Here is a 20,935-nt window from a genome sequence, read left to right on the forward strand (position 1 = left end):
AGGAACTAGTATTCGTGTATTGCTATTTTCTATACATCTTGCTAGGATGTAAAGTATTGGAAGTGTGTTCTAGCAGTGTGCTCTTCCTTGGTGAAGCACTGGATCGCATTGTTGTAGCTTCCAATTACCCTTGTCAGTCTGCAGCCTTAGTGTAGAGTGCTTGTAAATTGTTGTATGCACTCAGGGCTCTTGGTTCTGCTTGGGAATTCACTCCCTAGATTATCGGACAGAAGACTTAAAATTCACTTCCTTAATCTTTATTTTTCTAATGTTATCACAAATAATATGTTTAATAATAGATTTGGGTTTTCTCTGATAGGCATGCAGCTGTCTTAGTTGAAACTATCAAAAAGGGCATTCATGATGCTGATGCAGAAGCAAGAGTGGAGGCAAGAAAGTAAGACATAAACGTTCTTTTACTAGTCTTAAATGCTTAGTTTCCTTTAAACAGGAAAAGAGAAATTAATAGTAGGCTGTTGAGTTTTGCTGCTACTCTAGATATAGGCTTGGTTCAAACATTTTTTGAATGAAATTTTCTTAACTTATTTATCTTAGTAGTTACCTTAATCAAAAATGCTTGAATGGCTCTACAACTCTTACTTAATGTTATTTCTGTGATTGATTTATAGGACTTACCTAGGTCTAAGGAATCATTTTCCAGGTGAAGCAGAGGTGCTGTATAATAATCTTGAACCATCCTATCAAAGAAGTCTCCAGACATACTTGAAAAATTCTGGTAGCGTCACATCACTTCCACAGTCAGACAGGTCATCTTCCAGCTCACAGGAAAGCCTCAAGTAAGGGCTGTTTTTGAAATAATCATCTTTCCCTGGTCCAGATAAGGAGATCAATGCATGGATACTTGTGAAAGGATGTATTTTACTTGATGGATGAGGAAATTGCCAGTGTAAATTGAATGCTCATTTGAATGCAGATGTTGTCTGTCCACATTGCATTACTTCAAATGGGATGTGCATTTCCACTCATTTTCTGGCATATCTAGTCACATTTAAATACCATTTTTCCTACAAATATTTTACTTTATTCACTCCATTTATACCCCACCTTTCTCTCTAATGGGACCCAAAAGGTCTTATATCACTCTCATCTCCTTCATTTTATCCTCACAAACAACCCTGTGATGTAGGTTAGGCTGAGTGTGTGACCGGTCCAGTAGTCCAACACATTACTACACCACACTGGCTGTTGGGCACCTGCTGGATTAGGCACTTGCTAAGATAAGCAGGGTCAGCCTTTGCTAGTATTTGGAAGGGTGACCTTCAAGGAATACCAGGGCTGTGACACAGAGGCAGGCAGTGGCAAACCACCATCTCTTGAATGTCTCTTGCCTTTAAAAAAACAAGTCTAGTTTGCCTAGTGGTGCATAACGCTAAAAAAAAAAGAGCTAGAACGTCTGGCTGCCAAACAATCTTAGGATCTCCTGGCTGTTCTACACACAATGCCATACGATAGTTATTAATTTATTATTATTATTAGGCACTTGCTAGCTGTACAAGACTGATATTCATTATAAGCCTTGATAGTGTTGTGAACACTGTGTCTTCTGTTATTTACTGTTATTAACTTTCAAAGGAAAAAAGACAGGCCTCTCATATTTTTTTTCCTTTTAAGGGCTAGTGTGATTTTTGACCAGCAAAACCACACAGAGGAAAGCAGCTAAATTATTCCTTCCCTCACCTGGCTTCTTACGAATGTTGGGACAATCCAATAATGAACTTTGCAGTATCTCATCTGATTTGAAACTCATTGTACCTTGTCTACAGTGACCCATTGCTATTCATACATTGTAGCTAGTGTGTTGTCAGTATAGCCTATTTTTGTCCTAGCTTTTCTGCAAAGTGTTTAGGGCAGCGTGTGGGATTCTCCTCTTACAATTTTATCTTGTAAGGTCATTTAGTCTGGGAATGGGTGATTGATTGGCCCACACTGGATTGTCAATTGGGGATTTGAGCCTAGGTCTCCCCTGTCGTAGCCCAGCATCTTAACTGCTACTCTAGGCATCTGTCTGTTGACGTCATAAAATACATAAAATGTAGAGGTGAAGAGGAAAGCGAGCCTTTCCCTATTAAAAGTATATAACAACTTGCCTGTGTTGTTTGCCTTTATTTCAGTCGTCCTTTCTCTTCAAAATGGTCCACATCCAGCTCAGCAAGTGTAGCTGGCAGAGGTAATTCTTGCTTTTTCTCCCATAGAGAAACTAATCCAGACTTCCTCTTAAAAGTTCTTTTTTTTAAAAAGACCATGTTAAGATTATATTCCTTTATAATTTGAGACTTTAAAGCATTTAAATATATCTTTAACAGGAAAGGGCTGCTAAATAGTTGTTTTTCACCCCACTTTTATTCATAGTTGCAGGGAGTACCAAGGCTGCTCCAAGCCCAGGAACGCTGCAGAGGTCTCGCAGTGACATTGACGTTAATGCCGCTGCTGGTGCTAAGGCACGTCATGGTGCTGGCCAGCCAGCAGGAACTGGACGATTAGCAGCCGCTGGTCTACCTCCAGGATCATATGCTTCACTAGGTGAGGAAACTTTGTTTAAAAGTACAATAAGCTGCAGATATGTGCCAAGCAAGTATCTTTCAGCATGTTTGCAGTAATGTCACCGCATTGCCTGGTTGTACGAGCTGAGAGACTGATGTTTCTCAAAAGTAAACAGGAGTATTACAGTACCTTTAAGGGCTAACCAAATTTTATTCCAGCATAAGATTCCATGAGCTGGACCCCACTTCTTCAGAAGCTTCACAGTGGTTCACAATTACCTTTTATTAAAACTTTTATTTGCCTTTTCACACTCCTCTGTGCTTTGATGTTTAGATGAAAAGTTGGTGCAAAAGATTACTGTAACATGAAAACCATTTTAATTTGGTTTCCTCCAACAGAGAAATGAACTATAGCCATCTAAGTAATAAAGCATCCTTACCCTTCCCAGATTTTAAAGGTCTGTCTGTCGTTTCAGGGGGAAAGTATCATTAACAAAATGTTGAGTTTTGTAGGAATATCTCGTATTTATTTTTATACGCCTTTGACTGTGACCTGTTGTGATTTGTGTGATATTCTATAGTTGTGCTCCCAACTTTGATGCTAGTAGCTCACAAAGTAGAATTTTTGCTCACAAGACTCCACAGTTTAGAGGAAGTATTGGAGAAGAGATAGGCATTTGCAGAGGAAGCTAATAATTTGGTAATCCAAAGGAGATTAAAAGTTGGGGGGAAAGCAGAACTGAATTTAAAATCTTAGAAACTGGCGAATGAAGCCTGTTGGAAAAGTAATAGGAAAATGACCTCATTGCAGCCAGTCAGCTGTTTGGAGGATAGGAGGGCTGCCAGGAAGTGCAGGTGGATATAGGCAGAGTAGAGCTAATATGGAAGCAGCCTTGGCTAACAGGAAGTCAGAGAAATAAACAGAGTAGTTTTGTGCTGAAAATAACTCTCTGCAATACTTTTTTTCAGTGTTGTATAAGCAGAGCTATGACGTGATGCATAATGAGGACTAAAATATTCACAAGTCTGTGCAAGAGAAAGTGGAGGAAAGGGATTTTTTATGCTTCCTGTAGTACAGCCTGGTAATCTGTTTCTCTACTCTGGCCCCAGGGATCACCCAAACGGCAGCCTGTGTGGAACATGTGCCCACTGTCTTTCTTCTTCTTCTTGCCAAGCCCTTCATTCACTACATAAGGAAAGACCCCTATGTCAGGCAGTGCATGTAACTCTGTCTGTGTTTGCCTTAAAGGTTACCTGGAGGGAAATGACTGGTGACCCCAGCCATGATAGAGTGAATTCTCTCTTGGTCCCCCACTTACCCACCAGTAATTGCTTGCAAGGCTGCTGTAGTTCTGCATCTATTCTGCAGTATTTTAAAAAATATATTTATTATATTTCCGGCCTCCTACATGGGTCTCCCAGTGGCCTTCTGTCCAAGCAGTGCTTACAGCATCTTGAACCTCCACATTTTTTCACTGGGCCTCTATTGTGCTATCCATTTTAAAATATTGTATTTGGATGTAGCACAGTCCCGGACTGAACAAACAGTTTACTCCTGTTAACACTGAAGTGCAGCCTAAGGATAATCTTTTCACAGAGTGGTAATGTTTTAATTCTACATGTTTGTACACATTGTGAGACTGCACACTAGTGCTTGAAGTATGAATACTGTAACACAGAAATACATGATGACCCTATAGTAGGACAATTAAGTATGAATTCTACAGACTTCTCCAGGTGTGTCAAAACAAATTAATTTACAAATTAGAAGGGGGGAGTCGAAAACAGCTCACTGAGGTTGCTCATTGTTCTAGAGGAGCCACAGAATTTTAGACCATCCGTCTGTTAAAAGGGTGAGGGGAGTGGAACTTGGCATTCTCAGGCTTATAGTATCATGGAAAAGGAGACAAGGGAAGGCCTTCATGGCTCTGAACCTCTGCAGTGCTAATCCTGCCCCCTAGCCACACCAAGATGCTATAAGCTTTTAAGGACTGTAGCCACTTTGAAGATGAAAGAATCCTGGCAGGGGGATTAATTAGGATTGGAAAAGCACTTCGTCTGATCCTGTGCTAGTGCTGCATTATGATTGTGGGTATTTTCTTAGAAGTTATATGAACTAAAGACCTTGTAATGCAACCCTCCTCATGAGTTCACTTTTTATTCCCCAAGTCTAAGCTCCAAGTGATTCCCTGCAAACCTTATTTTGTGGTGGTTGAGAAGATTTTGATAATGCTTGAAATGTGGCTTACCTGTTGTTACTTTTCTCTGTCTCTGGTTGTAGTTCTGTCACCTTTAAATCAGTGTTTCATTTGGTACTGGATGCTAATACATTTCACATACTAAGTGAGAATTGAAGGTGGACAGGGAAATGGTAGATACAAGGGAGCGTTCAGATGTCTCATTGTAAAGGATGGCAGTCACTGCTCTGAATGATAAATACATTTCCATTAGGAGTTTAGTAAAAAATATACTGGGATTATTCTTTTTCTTTTTTGTAATTGTAAATTCAGTTCCCAGCCCTCTGGTTGGGGTGTTATCTGTGCCTGGCAAGGGATAAACAGACAGGAAACGGGCAGGGGAGTCTCCCCAACCCCCATCCTGGAAAGAACGGCCAGATGTGTGTGGTGGTACCAGCCACATCATATGGGGACTATAAGGGGGTCATGACTTTGGTGTTGAGCCACAACATGTCTCACCTTTTCACCCTATTTTGTATATGTTTCCCTTGGATTTATTAGCTTCCTTGCTGTGATTCTCGGTTAGTTGCTGGTTCATGGAGACAAGCCCTTTACTGGCATAGAAGGGAGCATATTGAAAAGCAGTATGAAATGTACTAAATATTTGTTTTGCCTTCCTCATGGAAAGACATTTCCTGACTGTTAGCTTTTGTGAGAATTATTTTGTGCATGATTTGTGGTGTTTGTGGTTTAGGCAAGGATGTGTGAAACAAGGGCCTCTACCACTATCCAGTATGTATGTGTACCCATCCCTTAGGACTGTATTTGCTGTTGGCTGCAGCTGCAGGCTGGTGGATGTAGGGTAGTGCAAGCTACTTAAGCGCCAACTACCTTCAACCCCTACCCCCCCCTGCCTCCCCTGAATTTGGTTTCTTTCTTGTCAGCAGTTTGCTGACCAAACTTCATGGTATCTTTGTCTACCATATGCCAAATCCAGGTGAAGCTTAACAGTAATATTATGGACTGATTGTACTAAACTCAGTGTGATACATACTGTATTGTTGTAAATTCAATATATGGTGCTCTTTAAGAAGATGTTTGGCAAAATAGATCAGTCTGTACCTGAAATCCATTGAGCACTGGCTTGCTTGACACTTCGTATCTAGAATTATTGAGCAGTGACCACTTGATTCTGTTTGGATTCTGTTATATAATTATTTTATTTTGTGTGTAAATGATAGTAAACTATCCTGCTTTACTATTGGAGCTAGTCTTTTCTTCTGTTAATTTTTTCCAGGCATTTGTACTTAGAGCTGAATTGATGCTTTGTTTTATTTTTTCTCAGTGATACTGCATGTATTATTTTTCCTTTTTTCCTCCCATCTTTACTATGCTGGACTTTTCCTTCTTCAGAACTTCATGATCTTAACAGGATTATTGAAGAAGCTGTTACTTAATGCTGTGAACACAAATTTGACATTTAAGCCATGATATTATCCTGCAAAAGTTCATACGATTCGCTTTTATCATTTGTACAAATCTGGAAATGCTGATAGACCTGTTATAACAGAGATGGTAACGATGCATGTTATGAATTTTCATACTTTACTTTGAGAATTGCTCACCTTCCAAAGATAGCACAAGCATGAGTTCAGGGCAAAGTGTCTGTAAACTCTTTGTATTCATATATCTTCAATAATGAATTTGTGAACATTGTTTATCTAACACACTAAGTTTTCCCTGTTTCTTCGCCTGCTCTTCCAACAAAGAGGATACTTCTGACAAGATGGATGGTAAGATAACTGTTTTGTCTGTCATGTTAAAACCTATTAATCTTGTGATTTCTGTTCACATAATATGATGTTTGTATACCATACTCATCCAATTTTTGAATAATTTTCCATGTTCATACTCCTGTAATCTGTGACTAATTCTGCATGTTTCAGCTAACATATTCCACTTCAATCTCAATTTGAATGGTGACTTTCTACTCACTTCTCATAAAGTTTGTATGTGTTTTAACCATATTTGTTAACCTTATTTATTTTAGCAATTCATAAATCTTTACTTTAGATTCTCAGTAGCAGCTATAATTTTTAAATTAAAGTTCTTTTAAATATTTTGTCTCCCATAACCTAGTAAACTTGCTCACTTTGCATTTGCAATTTGCAGGCTATGATTTTAGAAAAATGAAAACATTTGCTTGTGCATGCCCTCTGGGGTTATCCTGGGGCTTCTCCTTTCACTAGCAGCTTGCAGGACCGCTTTGGAATCCACTTCCGAAGAATATTCTTCAGATTCTGAAAGTGGCTTGTCCAGCTGCGTGGAAAGCTGCCACAGAAACCCAGGGCTTTAAAACACCCATGTACTCAATCTTGATCCTTCGTTTTTGGATGGGTTTAAAAAAAACTGTTGCCAAGATGTTCATAGAGGTTCTGTCCCTTGTGTGGCTTGGCTGCATTTCTTCTTTAAAGGTCTTTTGGACTTTCCAAGAAAGGACCACAAATATGAGAAGCCAAACTGTACATTGTTAGAACTTCCACATAATATGTTTCTTTTGAAACCTGGGCACATTACAGAATGGGGTGTGTTGAACAATGAAAAAGGATTTTTCTTTCAATCTGATATTCACAGTTCTTCCTAAAACAATTTTTTTCAATATAGAGAAACATCTGTATTCAACTAGGTGATAATGTATCTTGCGCTGTAACTCTTTGTTCATGAGAGCAGTTACAAATAACTGTCAGGCATAATGCCCCTTGGATCATTTTTGGATTAGCTTTTTAATAGATGCAAAAATTTAATAATTTCTTAGTGCCACTTTCGTTAAATAGAAAATTAGACTATAAATAGGAGGGAGAAAATCTTTTCCCGAACTTACCACCACATGTTCCACATTCTTTAAAAGTAATGTGACTTGTGGCGATACTATTTCCATATATCGTTTCCAGTTATCACTACTAAAGAAAATCTTCACTTTGCAGGTGTTCAGAGTGATGCCACAATGATATCTAAATTACTTTCTCCATTACTTACATATGAGCTTCTAGGAGAAATTGAACTTTTGTATACATCTTCAATGAGAGCACTGTTAAATTCCACTACTTGCATTAAACTGACGGTTTCTTATATATGCTGCCTATTTTCAGTCTGGATTATAGCATTACTAAATGTTTTTTGGCTTCAGTCCAGCAGAGTATTCAGCATGCTAAGTATTAATGTAAATGTTGCTCTTATGTTGTTTTGTCAAGTTACAATAAAGGGAATGACCATTAATGGTGGGGGGAGAGAAAGAGTAAGTGAGAGGGGGTATGTTTGTATATGTATCATAATTACTTCTTAGTTCTTGCATCTTGGTAGATTACTGCAGCATGGTGGAAATGGGATTGGACATTTAACCAATCAAAAAAGGGCTTGGTCAAGTATTGTTAAAGCATTAACTTTTAGAACAAAAGACAGGCTAATCAAAAAGTCTGATATTTATGCAAACTTGTTGATTTCATTGTTTCTTTTTTAAAAGTAAGGTCTCCTTACTTTTGTAAATCTGAAAAAATCATTTACAACCTAATTTTTAAAAAAGAAATTAAAGCAAAAGATAACAGCAATTATTTTTAAAGCCAGTATTTAAAATCAGTTGTGGTAAATAAGTGGCAGACCAGTACCTGCTGTATGGAAATGATTGCAGTTGTATAGATGGCTAGGACGAGAAACCTTGCTATGCTGTGTAGATTGTCCCAGCAAGTAACAAGTCCTTGTTTGCGGATAATGTCACCATGAAATAAAAAGGTAAACTGCTACCTTCACAGTGGCATTCTTGCAGTCAAGTAGGCAGCCAGTTAACATTTTTTTTGACTGGCCAGTTGACTTGTGACCACATGTTGAAACCAAAAAGATCTGGATCCCAAATCATAACTGTGCAGTAAGTCACTGGAATGGCTGGGGCAAATTAGTACTTGTTAGTCCCTCATTTTGTAGAATGACTGTGGTATCATTGCCTGCTCTTAGCTTGTACCACCTCATCTACTGCAGAGTTAGTAACAGTAAATAACAGGGGGAGAGCCAGTATCTCAACCTTTGTTAAACCCCTTCAGAGCTCATATGTTGCTGACACATTTGTAATCCCATTCATTCTCTTGGTGTCCAATGATAAATGACACATTTAATTAAGTTGGAAGTAGTGCTGTGCTTGCATCTCCATTAATCTCTCCCAGCTACTGTGTTCTTCTTCCTGCCTAATTTGGATATTCAAAGATGATGTGAGGGTGGGGGAAATGGAAGCATTCCTTATCTTTCCCTCATCAGAAGGAGAGGCTATCCATACCCCAAGCACTTGGACCCAGCCCTTTTGCTACTGTACTATCCTTGTGACTGGTCCTCAGTTGCTTCATCTGTCTTTGCAACTTTCTCCACCTGTAGGCCTTGCCTACTTTAGTGGGCTCATCATATAATTTAGCTTGAAAGTGTCGTCCTAATTTAATGTCTGGGACTTGCCTCTCTTCCTGTGAAGTTAGAGCTAGTTTGGAAACTTGTTCTGGACTTGTGTAAATTACATTCAGGTGATTTCTTTACATCTTTTTACATTAAGTTAAGTCACATCTGTTGTTTGACTAGATACGACATGGTTTTAATGATAATGGCTGACATGGATAAGTGCAGTGCTGCAGTTTTCATTTGACAAGACTGGAGAGAACAACTGATTTTTTTAAACTGTAACTTCAGTGAAAGTACGGACTAAAATGTGCTGTCAAGCAATGAGACTACTTTTACGAATGTCCTCTGGCTTCCTAACGATGATTTCTTGCAAGATTAGAGATATTTTATTTGGCGTATCATTGTTTGAATATTTCCCCCCATTTAGGAACAGCTTCTGAAGATGGTAAGAAAAATAATCTTCTGCTAGAAAGCAAATGCTTCCATCTCGTATATCCATTGTCATAAGCTATAGTCTTGTACAGAGCACATAGTCATGTGGCTTTTAAGGTTAATTTTAGTTGCCTTCCTAATAATCTTTTGGTGTCTCTGCAATATTTCTTTGCAACATTTTATGCTATTTTTAAGCAGCCATTCAAAATAAAACTACTGATTTTTGTTTCATTTTATATGTGCAAAATTTTGGTTTCCCTTGTGTTGTAAAAGTTATCAGTGATGCTTCAATATGCTGGACATTCTCATGCGCTGGGGAAGCAGGTGCTACTGTTTGTTGGGATTCAAGCTTCTCTTGGCATTAATGAACAAGCACTTTGATTCAGATAAGAATCAGAACAATTGCAATGTGGGTTTTTTTTTTGATGTAGTAGAAGCTGGATCGTATCTTTGTAGTTATTTAGCATCATAAGAAAATGGTGGCACTCTGTATTCCCATCCTTTGCAGGGGCAGTCTTTATGCAATCACACACCCTTTTCACCGCATTATATTAGATGGAGGAAATGCTCTCATTGCATGGGTGTGGTTGTTCTTGTTTAGTCAAACTTGTTTGTGCTTAATAATCTTAAATGGATAACACTGCTTTCTAATAACTCAGTAAATTTTTATACTAGCTCTCTTCTCGTAGACTTCCTTCTGTGGACTTTCTTCTGTACTTGGGTGAATAAATCCTTTCGTAGGAAGCCTAAAGAATGAGAATTATATCTAACAAGGCTGTGTGCTGAACTGTCTCAGTCTTTTCTACTTTTCTTCTGGATTTTAGTTTAACGATAAGATATTTTTTAATATTAGCAAGATAAATGTTTCAGTGAGTGTTAGGATTTGGAATGTAGAATTTGTCTCTTCAACTTTAGACATCCTGTTGCTACATGTCCATCCTGCTAAAGTCTGCTTAACAACGGAAGAGTTCTAAATAGTTTGATTTTCTGATCTTAGACAAATCCAACTTGAGTATGGAAGATGGGTGGATTCTGCTTCAAGGCTTGCTTACGTTACTGTACAAAAATATTTTCTCTCTCTAAAACAGATACTATAGAAAATAGAAAGCACAGAAAAAATGGCCAGTATTTTACTATTACTTTTCAAAGCTATTATTGCGAACTATCGTTTTGCTACAGGCCTATAAGTGCTGGCAGTACAAGCGAATTGCAAAAGCTAGACATGCATAAGAAGGGCCAAAGAAATGAAAAAGCTACCATCTTAATTACAGACCTAAAATTGACCCATTGCTAAGTATAACTTCTGGGTACATTGCCAGGCCCACTACTCATGCCAGTCTTTAACAAGCATGTTTGTAAGTTGGTTACCAAAATTCTACATTTAACTCAGAATAATTTTTGAAATATTAATCTTACATTCTTCATAGTTTCTTTTAAAATTAACATTCGTATATTCTATTAAAAAGTTGTGATAAAGTCCCTTCCTGCTTGCATTCACCAATCAAGAATGCAACACTCTAAACTAGCCTATATTTTAACATTTTAATTTCTAATTAGGAGTTGTTAATATTGGATTAGAGCAGCGACCTGGTTTGTAATATATTCTTCATGTTTATGTTCACCAAATCCTCCAATTTCTATGACTTTTTCCCTTTATAGGACGCGTGCGAAGCAAACTTTCAACACCTTCTATGGGCATTGGAAACTCAAAGACAGATTCCAGGGGCCGTAGCCGAACAAAAGTTGTGTCTCAGTCTCAGCGTATGTATTGCCACCTGTCACTCTTACCACTGTACTAACATTAAGCCATATACATAGTGTTACAATCATTGACCAAAGGATATGGTCAAAATATTTTTTAAAGAAACACTACATACTGAGTTGTTGTTCTGTGCCATAGGTTCATCATCGCCAGACAAAAATGAAGGTATTTTTTTCAGTGTTTCAGTGTTTTTGGGTCAGTAGTCTTTTTGCATGCTTTTGAGTCTTTTTATAGTTGGTGTGGTGTTAATTTGAACAAGATACAAACATAATATCAAATTTGCACTTTAAAAAAGCAAAGAGAATTATTCCTGCTGTTAGTTCATACCATTTACAAACACTTCTGCGCTATGAAATCTATAGTAAATGAAGTATAGTATAGAGAGTGAGAGAGTGAACAAGTACTGTGTTCATATAGCTATTGACAGGGGTCATTGCATAGAAAAAGAGCTAGGGGAACTCATTAGCATAACTCATTAGCATATGCCACACCCCCTGACATCAGGGGCCCGGCGGTGGACCTGCAAGGCCAGTGGGAGTGCGAGGAAGCCCCGCCAAGGCCCTCCCTGGCCCCAGGCAGGCAGGGGTGGGGAGTGGTGGGGAGGAAGCAACTTACCCTCGCTCTTCTCCTGCCTCCTCCTGGCTGAATGAGGGCTGGAAGCGGGGCGGCCAGAAGCGGGGGGCGGGGCTTTGTCATGTGCCCCGCCCCCTGCACCTCACCCGGGGGAACTGTGTTCCCCCGCGTTCCCCCCCCGAAATGACCTCTGGCTATTGATGATCTTGAAGATCATAATTGAAATCAGTGCCTTAAAACAGTTTAGTAGTTTAGAATTTAAAAGTACAGCTCAGTAACTGGAGTTCTTTCCAAACTATTGTACTTTATTTTTTCCCTAGATATAGTACTCAACATAGTAGTTCAGAATACTGATACGTAGGCACCTTGGATATGTAAAAGGAAGAGAAACAAATGGTTCTTTCTTCACCATTAAGAAAAATCACCTTCATAGTAATTATGACACATTAGAAACAGTCATTTCTAATTTCCTGCCATTTTCACATAGAAAGTCATTTTAACATTCATATTGTTTTGGATCCAGGATTGTCTTTCCATGAACAGAAGGCATCTTTGGATTCAAGCCATGGTGTTTTATATTTTAGTGTAACATGGTTGTTTGTTTTCAGCCTAATTGTCAAATGTTACACATTCCAAAATGGCTGATGTTTCTATGCATTTTACCAGCGCATAGAAGTATAATTCAGATCTGAACTTGGTAACACTTATCACATTTCCTGTAGTAGTGGTGGTTATGGATCCTACCCAGCAGACACACAGCTCACTTTCTTCTGCCTGCTGTTGCTGGGCTCAATGCTTGAGCTAAAGCACTAAACAGACAGGATTTGTAGGGATAGACTTTATCCAATTTGGGCTTCTTCTGCCCAGATTAGATTAGAATCATAGAAGCACCACCACTACCCAAGCAAGGGGGGATTTTCCCAATATAATACTGGAGGAGATGGTCCTGGGTCCACCTCAGCTAGTTGTACGTGTGAGAGGAGGATGAGGTTACTCTTCCCAGTTTCTTACTCCTCCCTCCCTTCTGGGTTTCTGTGTCTCAGCTAGAGATGGAACTGTCCTCTGAGCTCCCTGTGTGTGACTTCCCAGCAATCTAAGAGCTAACATGACTTGGAGTCCTTTTAAGCAAGACAGTTCTCAAGGATCAGGCTCTGTTTTCTAAAGTAAGCTTTATTCCTCGATCAGTCTAATTTAAACGGAAAGCACATATAGGCTGCGGTCACACAGAACATTAGCCACGCAAGAGAGACGGAAGACAGGCAGATTTTCCGGGCGCAATCTCACCGGCACATCTGGGAAGCGTAGCGCTTCTGTGGCACAACCAAGGCTTCCTGCCAGAAACACGCAGCAAAAAACTAGTACCTTGGAGGTACTAATTTCTGGAAACTGCGGGGCAAGGGCGGGCGTCTAATCGCGTTTCCGGTGGCATCCGGCGCCCGCCCATGTCCCCTTGTGAAAAAGTTCCCCCCCCCAGGTCTCCGTGGATGTGCACACGCACCCAACGGAGCATGCGCATTTGTCGTGTACACAAAAAAAGAAAACCAGTTTGCCGCACTGCTCGCTTCTTCGTTGCGCACAGGCGTGTCCTGTGATCGGCACCTCTCCCTACCCACGGAACCTCCACGGTACCTCCACAGAACCTCCACAGGAGGTCTGATCGCTTAACCGCACGTTAGTTTGCCCCAGGGCAAACAGCCACGCTTCCCCCCCGCAGTTTCCTGCCCATGTGACCGGAGCCATTGTTAGGAAATATTCTACAGCACAGGAAAAGATAAACAAGATTAGCTAGCATTTGTTCTCTGTTTCTTTCTCTAGCCGGAGACTTACACTCTGCAGAACATCCCCTATCCTCCTTAGTTTGAGGGCTGGATCAACACCTGCCTACCTCTCAATGAGTTTATTGAGGCTCATGCCCACAAGGTTCCTGGACTGGACAATGTCAAAGGCTAGACAAAGGGGCACATAGATGAAGCATGCACACCCTTGTTTGAATCAATGGCAACTAAGGGCTTGCTTTCCATTTCCTGCCACAATTCACTTCACCGGTAATATTCCACTTCTGGATCAGGGGCTTGCTGTCCACACTTTCCGATCTGGTGATGGGACTGATTGGCTCTCTGGCACCTTACAAGCAAACACCTGATCTTCCATCAGAACAAGGTGACAGCACAGTGGGTGCTCCACTGCTGGCTCTGGGCTTTCCCAGATTATCCATCACTATGAAATTGCCACTCTGCCCCTTTAATGCAGCTGGGCATCTGGTTATCCATTCCAGCAAAAAACATGTGTTATTTCCACATCAAATCAACCCACATTCATAACAGTTATAGCAGCTCTCTTTCTTTCTGCTGTCATTTTGGGACCTGGGGCTATTCACAGTGAAGAAAGCGGACGTTTGTCATCACATTTCCTGCACCAAAGAAAATGGGTATTACATGTGCAGCACTGTGTCTTTGTTTCTTGCAGTCTCCCTGAAAGGGAGTATCTTGTAGTTTGTGGTAGGTAGAAGTGATGACAAAGGCATAGTTCAGTTACAGAAGCGTCCCTGCTTTGCAAAGCATGTATTGGAAATGTCACCTATGCATTATACGAATGGAACATAAGGGCCAGATGTGTCTGAGAAGGCAACTTTTCTTAACTTAGCGAATCTTTGTTTAAAAAAAAATGCAAGCCCTTGTAACTGCATAAGAAAAATCTTGGAAAGTTGACTAGAATAAAAATCCTGGTAGGGGAACTTAAATACTAGGATATAGAACCTTTTATCATTTTAAAAGAATGTCACTCCAAATATTTGTAACTGTCTGATGCTTTCTCTCACTGCAGCTAACTAGGGCCATTGTATCAGTGAACTGTAATGCTGCTTTATTTCAAACAGAGAGTTTTGAGTTAACAAACTACAAGATTTTTGTTACATCTGAATTTATATGTCTTTGTTCCTCTTCCTACAGGTTGGAAATTTATTTTCAGCCTCAGTGTAGGTTCATGCGGGGCTAGACCTGTGCTTGTATGCTCCTTCCTCTTCCCTTAATGCTGCAGTTTAATTGGTTTGTTCTGCTTTTGTTTAAACTGTTACCATTATTGAAAACCAACAAACAATAGTTTCTGTTTTATCTCCAAACCAGGATTGCAGACTACCTTCAAACCATGGCTTGCAGTCTGTTTTTGGAGGGCAAACACAAGCCATAATTTGTTAGTTGTGATGTAATGGTAAGATAGGGCTCGTGTTAGACAGCTAATTAAATAGGACTGCAGTGGTGGGGTGGGAGGGGCATGCAAGCATATAGTGTGTTCTATAGTGCCATACCATAGTTCGCTGAGTGTATTTCTTGCCGTTTAGTGTAGTGTGACATGGTAAAACAATATCACTAATCCAGCAGTGGTGCTTTTTGTACACAAGCAGAGCTCACTGTTGAAAAGACAAACACACCATTGTTCTGTGGGGCTTTGTGAACTCAGGATATGTTCTTCAGAGTGGATTTTAAATGTTGGCCCCTGTCTAGAGTTCTTTGTACTTATCAGAGCACCCATAGGAAACCACTGAGACATAGTGATTATATGGGCCATTTCACAGACTACATAAGTGTTATACCTATAACGTGCATCGTACTGGTAAGGTAGACAGGGAGCCATGATTGTCTTTAAAACTGTACCAAGTGTACATTCAACAACAAATCCACCTTGCTGCAATATGATTTAGGAAATGGCTTCATGTTGCAAAGTGTAGTACCACTTTGTTACAGATATAATGCTTGTCTCCTATATTATTATTTTGAATATATATAACTTGGTATTTGTCAAAATATTCCTGGACTAGCCAGTTTATTTTTGTGTGATCTTTCATTGACCACATCCTACTTGATCAGTTGCTTATGTGATGTAGACTATACAGATGATCACTGCATATGGAATGGCAGGGTACTCTGTTAAACAAGCCCTGCTGCTACTGGCATTGCCGATAGAAGTGAGACAAGAAGTGACCAGGGACAGGGCTTTCCCAATAGCTGGCTCCCTAGTTGTAAGATGTTATCCTGATATCTACTTTATTGGCTTTTAGGCGCCGGGCAAGGACATTTCTCTACACCCAGGCATTTAGCTAATGTTAACCACACTCTTTACTAGACATCTGCCCTCTATAAATTATTTTTGTGCTGCTGGTAGTGAGGTTTTTATTTATTTAGAATATATATTTTATTTATTTAGAATATATATCTACTTAAAATCTATATGTGCCCCCTGTCCAGAGTCCTGCATGAGGCTGCTGTATTGTCTGAAACGTTCTGACCTGTTTTAATTGTTTATTTTATTCTTGTTGGCTAATGGGCCAGATTTTGGAGGAGGAGAAATATAATAAACTTTACACTTATATTTTAGCAACAGCATTTTGCCAGAATTTGTGCTCCTCCTTGTTCATCTCATTTGGGCAATTCTGCTGTTCAAAGGAAGCTGCCTTATCTTGTATGGCTTCTTTATCTTTGCTTTTTAATCATGCAGGCCTACTCTGAGATTTGGTGGTACCCTTCCTAATTCACTATATACGAGCTTCCATGGTGGTTGCTTGAAATAATTTCCAGTCATCCCAAAGGGATTTTACTATCTTTACTCTCCTATTCAACTTGACTAGTATTCTCATTTTCTAGAAGATGTAGTTGTGTTGGACTTCTTGGAACTTCCATTCACATATATGCTGAACTGAGTATTCTGATCACTATTCCCAATCAGTTCAGAAACACATCTTACACCAGGCCTTGAGTGTTAAATAGCACCAAGTCCTTTCTAATTGGCTCAAACTGCTCCAAAGCACAATCAGAATGTGGTAATTTTGTCTTTCAAATGACCAGAGTACATATCTAACATGTCAATGTGAGGGTAGTTGAAGTCACCCATTACTACACAACTTATTTCTCTGGCTGCCTTCTTTATTTCTTTCTCCATTTCAAAATAAACCCTCAGTTTTGGTCGGACAACCAATAGTTTATCTCCGGCAATGCTCCCTCTAAGCTGTGGAGTCTTGTGAGTCTTGTGGAGTCTTGTGAACAAAAATTCTACTGAGCTACTGACATCAGTTGTGAGCAAGCAATTTGGCTACTGCATAAATTAGCCATCCTTCCTGAGCTAAGACAAAAATGTGTGAGCCAGAGACTAAAAAACTCTTCATCCTTGAGAAGCTTATATCTAAGGGTAGCTTATTGTGGTTCTCTCACTGAGAGCTGGAGGTGTCGCTCTGGTTGAATACATGAAGATAACTAATACAGACCACTGGACTAAAAGTCAGTATTGTCCACTCTGATTGGCAAAGTCTCTCCAGGGTTTCAGAGATTTTGTCATGTCACTTACTCCCTGTTTCTTTTAATTTGAGAAGCCTGGGATTGGACCTTCTGAATGCAAAGCAAATGCTTTAATGCTGAATCACAACCACGCCTTAGTTGGTTTTGTTTCCAGTTGTACAACAAAAACGACATAGAAAGTTTAGCTAGGGACATGTAGATGTTATCAGGCTTAGCTAAAATACTTGCAATTGGTCGGGCATCTCCTTTTTCTTTAAACCTCTGTATGCATGCCAGATATAAACTTTATGTATCCTTTCTCATCTTCTCCACTATCACCACTTTGCTTTTTCCTTCACTGTATTTATCTAGATTGAACTAGTTATTTTTTATCCTTTCTTCAGCTATTAAATTCGTATGTTTTGCAATTTACTTTGAGTGAAGATTTCAAAAGCCCTTGATCATGTGCTTCAGTTAAATTCATTATGATTTCAGTTCTTTGAGAGCTGAAGAACTGTAATTGTACAGCTTCTGTTTTGTCTGCTTTGTATATGAGCATCTGAGCCCAATGGAAGCTACTAAATGCACTGCTTTTAGCACATAACCCTCTTGTGGCATTTCTCCCCCACCCTCTTATGCAAACTGACTAAAGCTTTCTTATTTCCATTTGCCATCCATTTTTAATCTGCTCTGCTCCTTCCCTTTTCATGGATTTTAAACCCTTACCCTATTCCTGCCTTTACACTTGTTCAGGATCACAGTCTGCTAACCCACAGTCTGGTGGTAAGGCTCTTCCAATTTTGTGTGTGCATTGTTGTTTGACCACCCGTCATAGTTGGGGTCCTATTCAGCAGAAATTACTGTTTTCCTATTGCTTGATTTCTCAGCACAATCAAATTCTTACCTGGCATTTTCTCCTTTCTGTTTCAGATTTAGTTCATAACTAACCCATGCCTTAAGGTTATTAAACACATTTAGCATCTAGTCTAGCTACTCTCGAGTATAATGTTGTGGGAGTAGCATGCCTTTTAAAAGAAGAGTGAATTCAAATATTTATGCTATCTGGTTTTCATTTCCGTATTGGAAAAGTTGTAACACTTGGAAGTTGTCTGCAGTTTGCACTATGGAATTTGGCACTGAACATAGAATCCAGTGTCCTAAAAAAATCTCAGCTTTCATTAGAAAAAAACCCCAAACCTTAAATATAGGCTGCTAGCCCTTTAGACAGTATAGCCTTTAAAACTAAAGTAACTAAAGATAGTCATAAAGTTTGAGTCCAGTGGCACCTTTAAGACCAACAAAGCTTTATTTAAGGTATAAGCTTTCATGTGCACACACACTTCTTCAGATACAATGAAATGAAAATTACTTCTCCATACATATAAGTATGAGAGTGAGCAGTAAATTAGCATACAGCATAAAGAAGATGTTTAACAGATTCAAGGACCAAACAGGAATAACAAGTTTGGTTTATATGGTCCCGGAGGACACCTACTCTGGTCAGAAGACATCTGTATGACTTGTTTGGATCCCAAATAGGACCCGTTGGTATAAGATCAGTGGAACCTTTGAACAATCTGTCTTCAACTCAAAGAGTCCTACCTGAGGGACCGCCTTTCCCCGCATATACCCCCAAGAGCACTTCGGTCGGGGACCCAGAACCGCTTGGTAGTGCCGGGTCCCCGGGAGGTAAAACTTGCGTTGACCAGGGCCAGGTCCTTTTCAGTGGCGGCCCCTACCTGGTGGAATGAGCTCCCGGAAGAGATCAGGGCCCTGCAGGACCTTATGCAGTTCCGCAGGGCCTGCAAGACGGAGCTCTTCCACCAGGCTTTTATGTAGGGGCCGCCACTATTACCACCACCACCAACGGTGGTAATTCCAACTGGACCTGGATTACTGAAGACCAGAGACGCCGCCATCACCAAAGACCATCTTGCTGTGAAGCACTTATTTATTTATTGTTATATATGATTGCTGCTATGTTTTTATTGTTTTATGGATTTTACGTATGGGCTGTCGCCCTCTGTAAGCCGCCCTGAGCCCGCTTGCGGGGAGGGTGGGGTAAAAATACCTAAATAAAATAAAAAATAAAAATAAATCATTTAACAGCTCCAAAATACCTAATTTAATTCTTAAACAATTTACTGCTCACTCTCATACTTATATATACATACTTAAATGTACATACTTATATGTACATTTCATTGTATCTGAAGAAGTGTGTGTGCACATGAAAGCTTATACCTTAAATAAAGCTTTGTTAGTCTTAAAGGTGCCACTGGACTCAAATTTTGTTCTGCTGCTTCAGACCAACACGGCTACCCACCTGGATCTAAAGATAGTCATGAAAGTGTGTGGGCAATATATTTGTTTTTTGAAGACGAAAATTTATTTTGATTTTTTATTTAACAGTCTGAATTCAGTGTAAAGTCTCAGCATAAATTTTTCACATTAAAGTAATACGAAGGATATGTGTGTATATATATATATATTTGTGCTGAATAGACTCCTGGCTAGAAGAAGCCATTCAGCTGCAGTGTTTCCCAAACTTCTAATAGCTGTGGCACACACACACACCCTGAACTGAAATTGCAGGCCCTCTTGCATCCAGAAGGGTTTACATGTAGAGTCAAAATTACCCTTACAGTGTGTTTGGTCCTGAGGAAAACTTGCTCCCTTCTGCTTGAGCCAGTCCTTTGAGCATACCTGTTAACTGGAAGGCAGAAAGTGAGTCATACAGATGTGAACCTCCTCTGAGGAAATGTAATTCTGCTGTGTCTCTGCAGCAGGAGGGAATGAATCACAGCCAGTGCAAAGAGGCTCCCAGAGCAGTGATCCATACAGAGACACAGTACACAATAGATTTGGTATTAGGGCTCCTAGAAGTTTATAAAGTTGAATTTATGTCTTGTGGCACAATAGTGTGACCCCCAGCATATAGTTTGGGAACTGCTGTTTTACTGCATAAACATATTGTTTGTTAAGGCAAACAACAGACCACATAGAATTTGCATGAAACAATGTCTCACCCCCACCTCCTTCCATTTGGGTCCTTTTTAATTCATTTCTTGCTACCATGGTTTAGTTAGATTAGGTGATTAAATGTTTGTGATCATTTTTAGCTAGTTTGGGGGGGGCATTGGTTACAAGGTACAAGTACTATACATCACCTACAGTATTTAAAAATTGCATGAAAAACTTTGATCGGTCTGTTCTTTCAAACAAAGCTATTCTATAAATGCATTTCCATAGCATTTCTCTGATTGCATTTTTAAATGCCCCTACTTGGGCTGTGGTGGCACAGAGGTTAAGACGTTGAGCTGCGGACCGGAAGGTCTGTGGCTCGGCAGTTCGAGACCCGAGTGCCGCGTGACGGAGTGAGCTCCCATTTCTGGCTCCAGCTCCTGCCAGCCTAGCGGTTCAAAAGCAAGAAATTGAAAGTAGATAAAGAGGTACTGCTTTGGTGGGAAAGTGACAGTGTTCCGTGTGCTGGCTCTATGGCTTGGAAACGGAGATGAGCACCACCCCCTCAAGTCAGTTTCGACTAGCTTTTAAGCAAGGGAAACCTTTACCTTTTTACTTGACAGCAGTTAATATTTGAAGTGTGGTTTTAAATAGGCTGAAGGAGCACAGTAGCCTTCCAAGTAACTCAGACATGTGATTTGTACATAGGGTGGTTGTGTTACTTACTGTAGATGTCATCATCATCATCATCATCATCATCATCATCATCAAAGTTTATTACGGTCAGAGTCCCATCGCACAGCATACAGGAACAAACAAGACAGTCCCCTA

At 39.8% G+C, this 20,935-nt stretch overlaps 1 protein-coding gene across 11 annotated transcripts in view; it reads left to right on the forward strand.

The window, feature by feature from the left end:
* CLASP2 (cytoplasmic linker associated protein 2) overlaps positions 1-20,935 on the forward strand; it is a 151,365-nt gene that overhangs the window by 88,112 nt on the left and 42,318 nt on the right. For 3 of the 11 annotated variants that reach the window (XM_015427303.1, XM_015427344.1, XM_015427362.1), the window contains exons 9-16: positions 320-397; positions 630-797; positions 2,133-2,188; positions 2,371-2,541; positions 6,448-6,471; positions 9,537-9,554; positions 11,201-11,302; positions 11,442-11,468. In XM_015427303.1, coding sequence (XP_015282789.1) covers positions 320-397; positions 630-797; positions 2,133-2,188; positions 2,371-2,541; positions 6,448-6,471; positions 9,537-9,554; positions 11,201-11,302; positions 11,442-11,468 — 644 coding nt within the window. The remainder of the gene's footprint in view (positions 1-319; positions 398-629; positions 798-2,132; positions 2,189-2,370; positions 2,542-6,447; positions 6,472-9,536; positions 9,555-11,200; positions 11,303-11,441; positions 11,469-20,935) is intronic. The other 8 variants (XM_015427377.1, XM_015427320.1, XM_015427357.1 and 5 more) reach the window with 5 other exon arrangements.

The sequence above is a fragment of the Gekko japonicus genome, unplaced genomic scaffold, assembly GCF_001447785.1.
Source record: "Gekko japonicus isolate JY-2015 unplaced genomic scaffold, Gekko_japonicus_V1.1 scaffold272, whole genome shotgun sequence".
Taxonomy (NCBI): Eukaryota; Metazoa; Chordata; class Lepidosauria; order Squamata; family Gekkonidae; genus Gekko; species Gekko japonicus.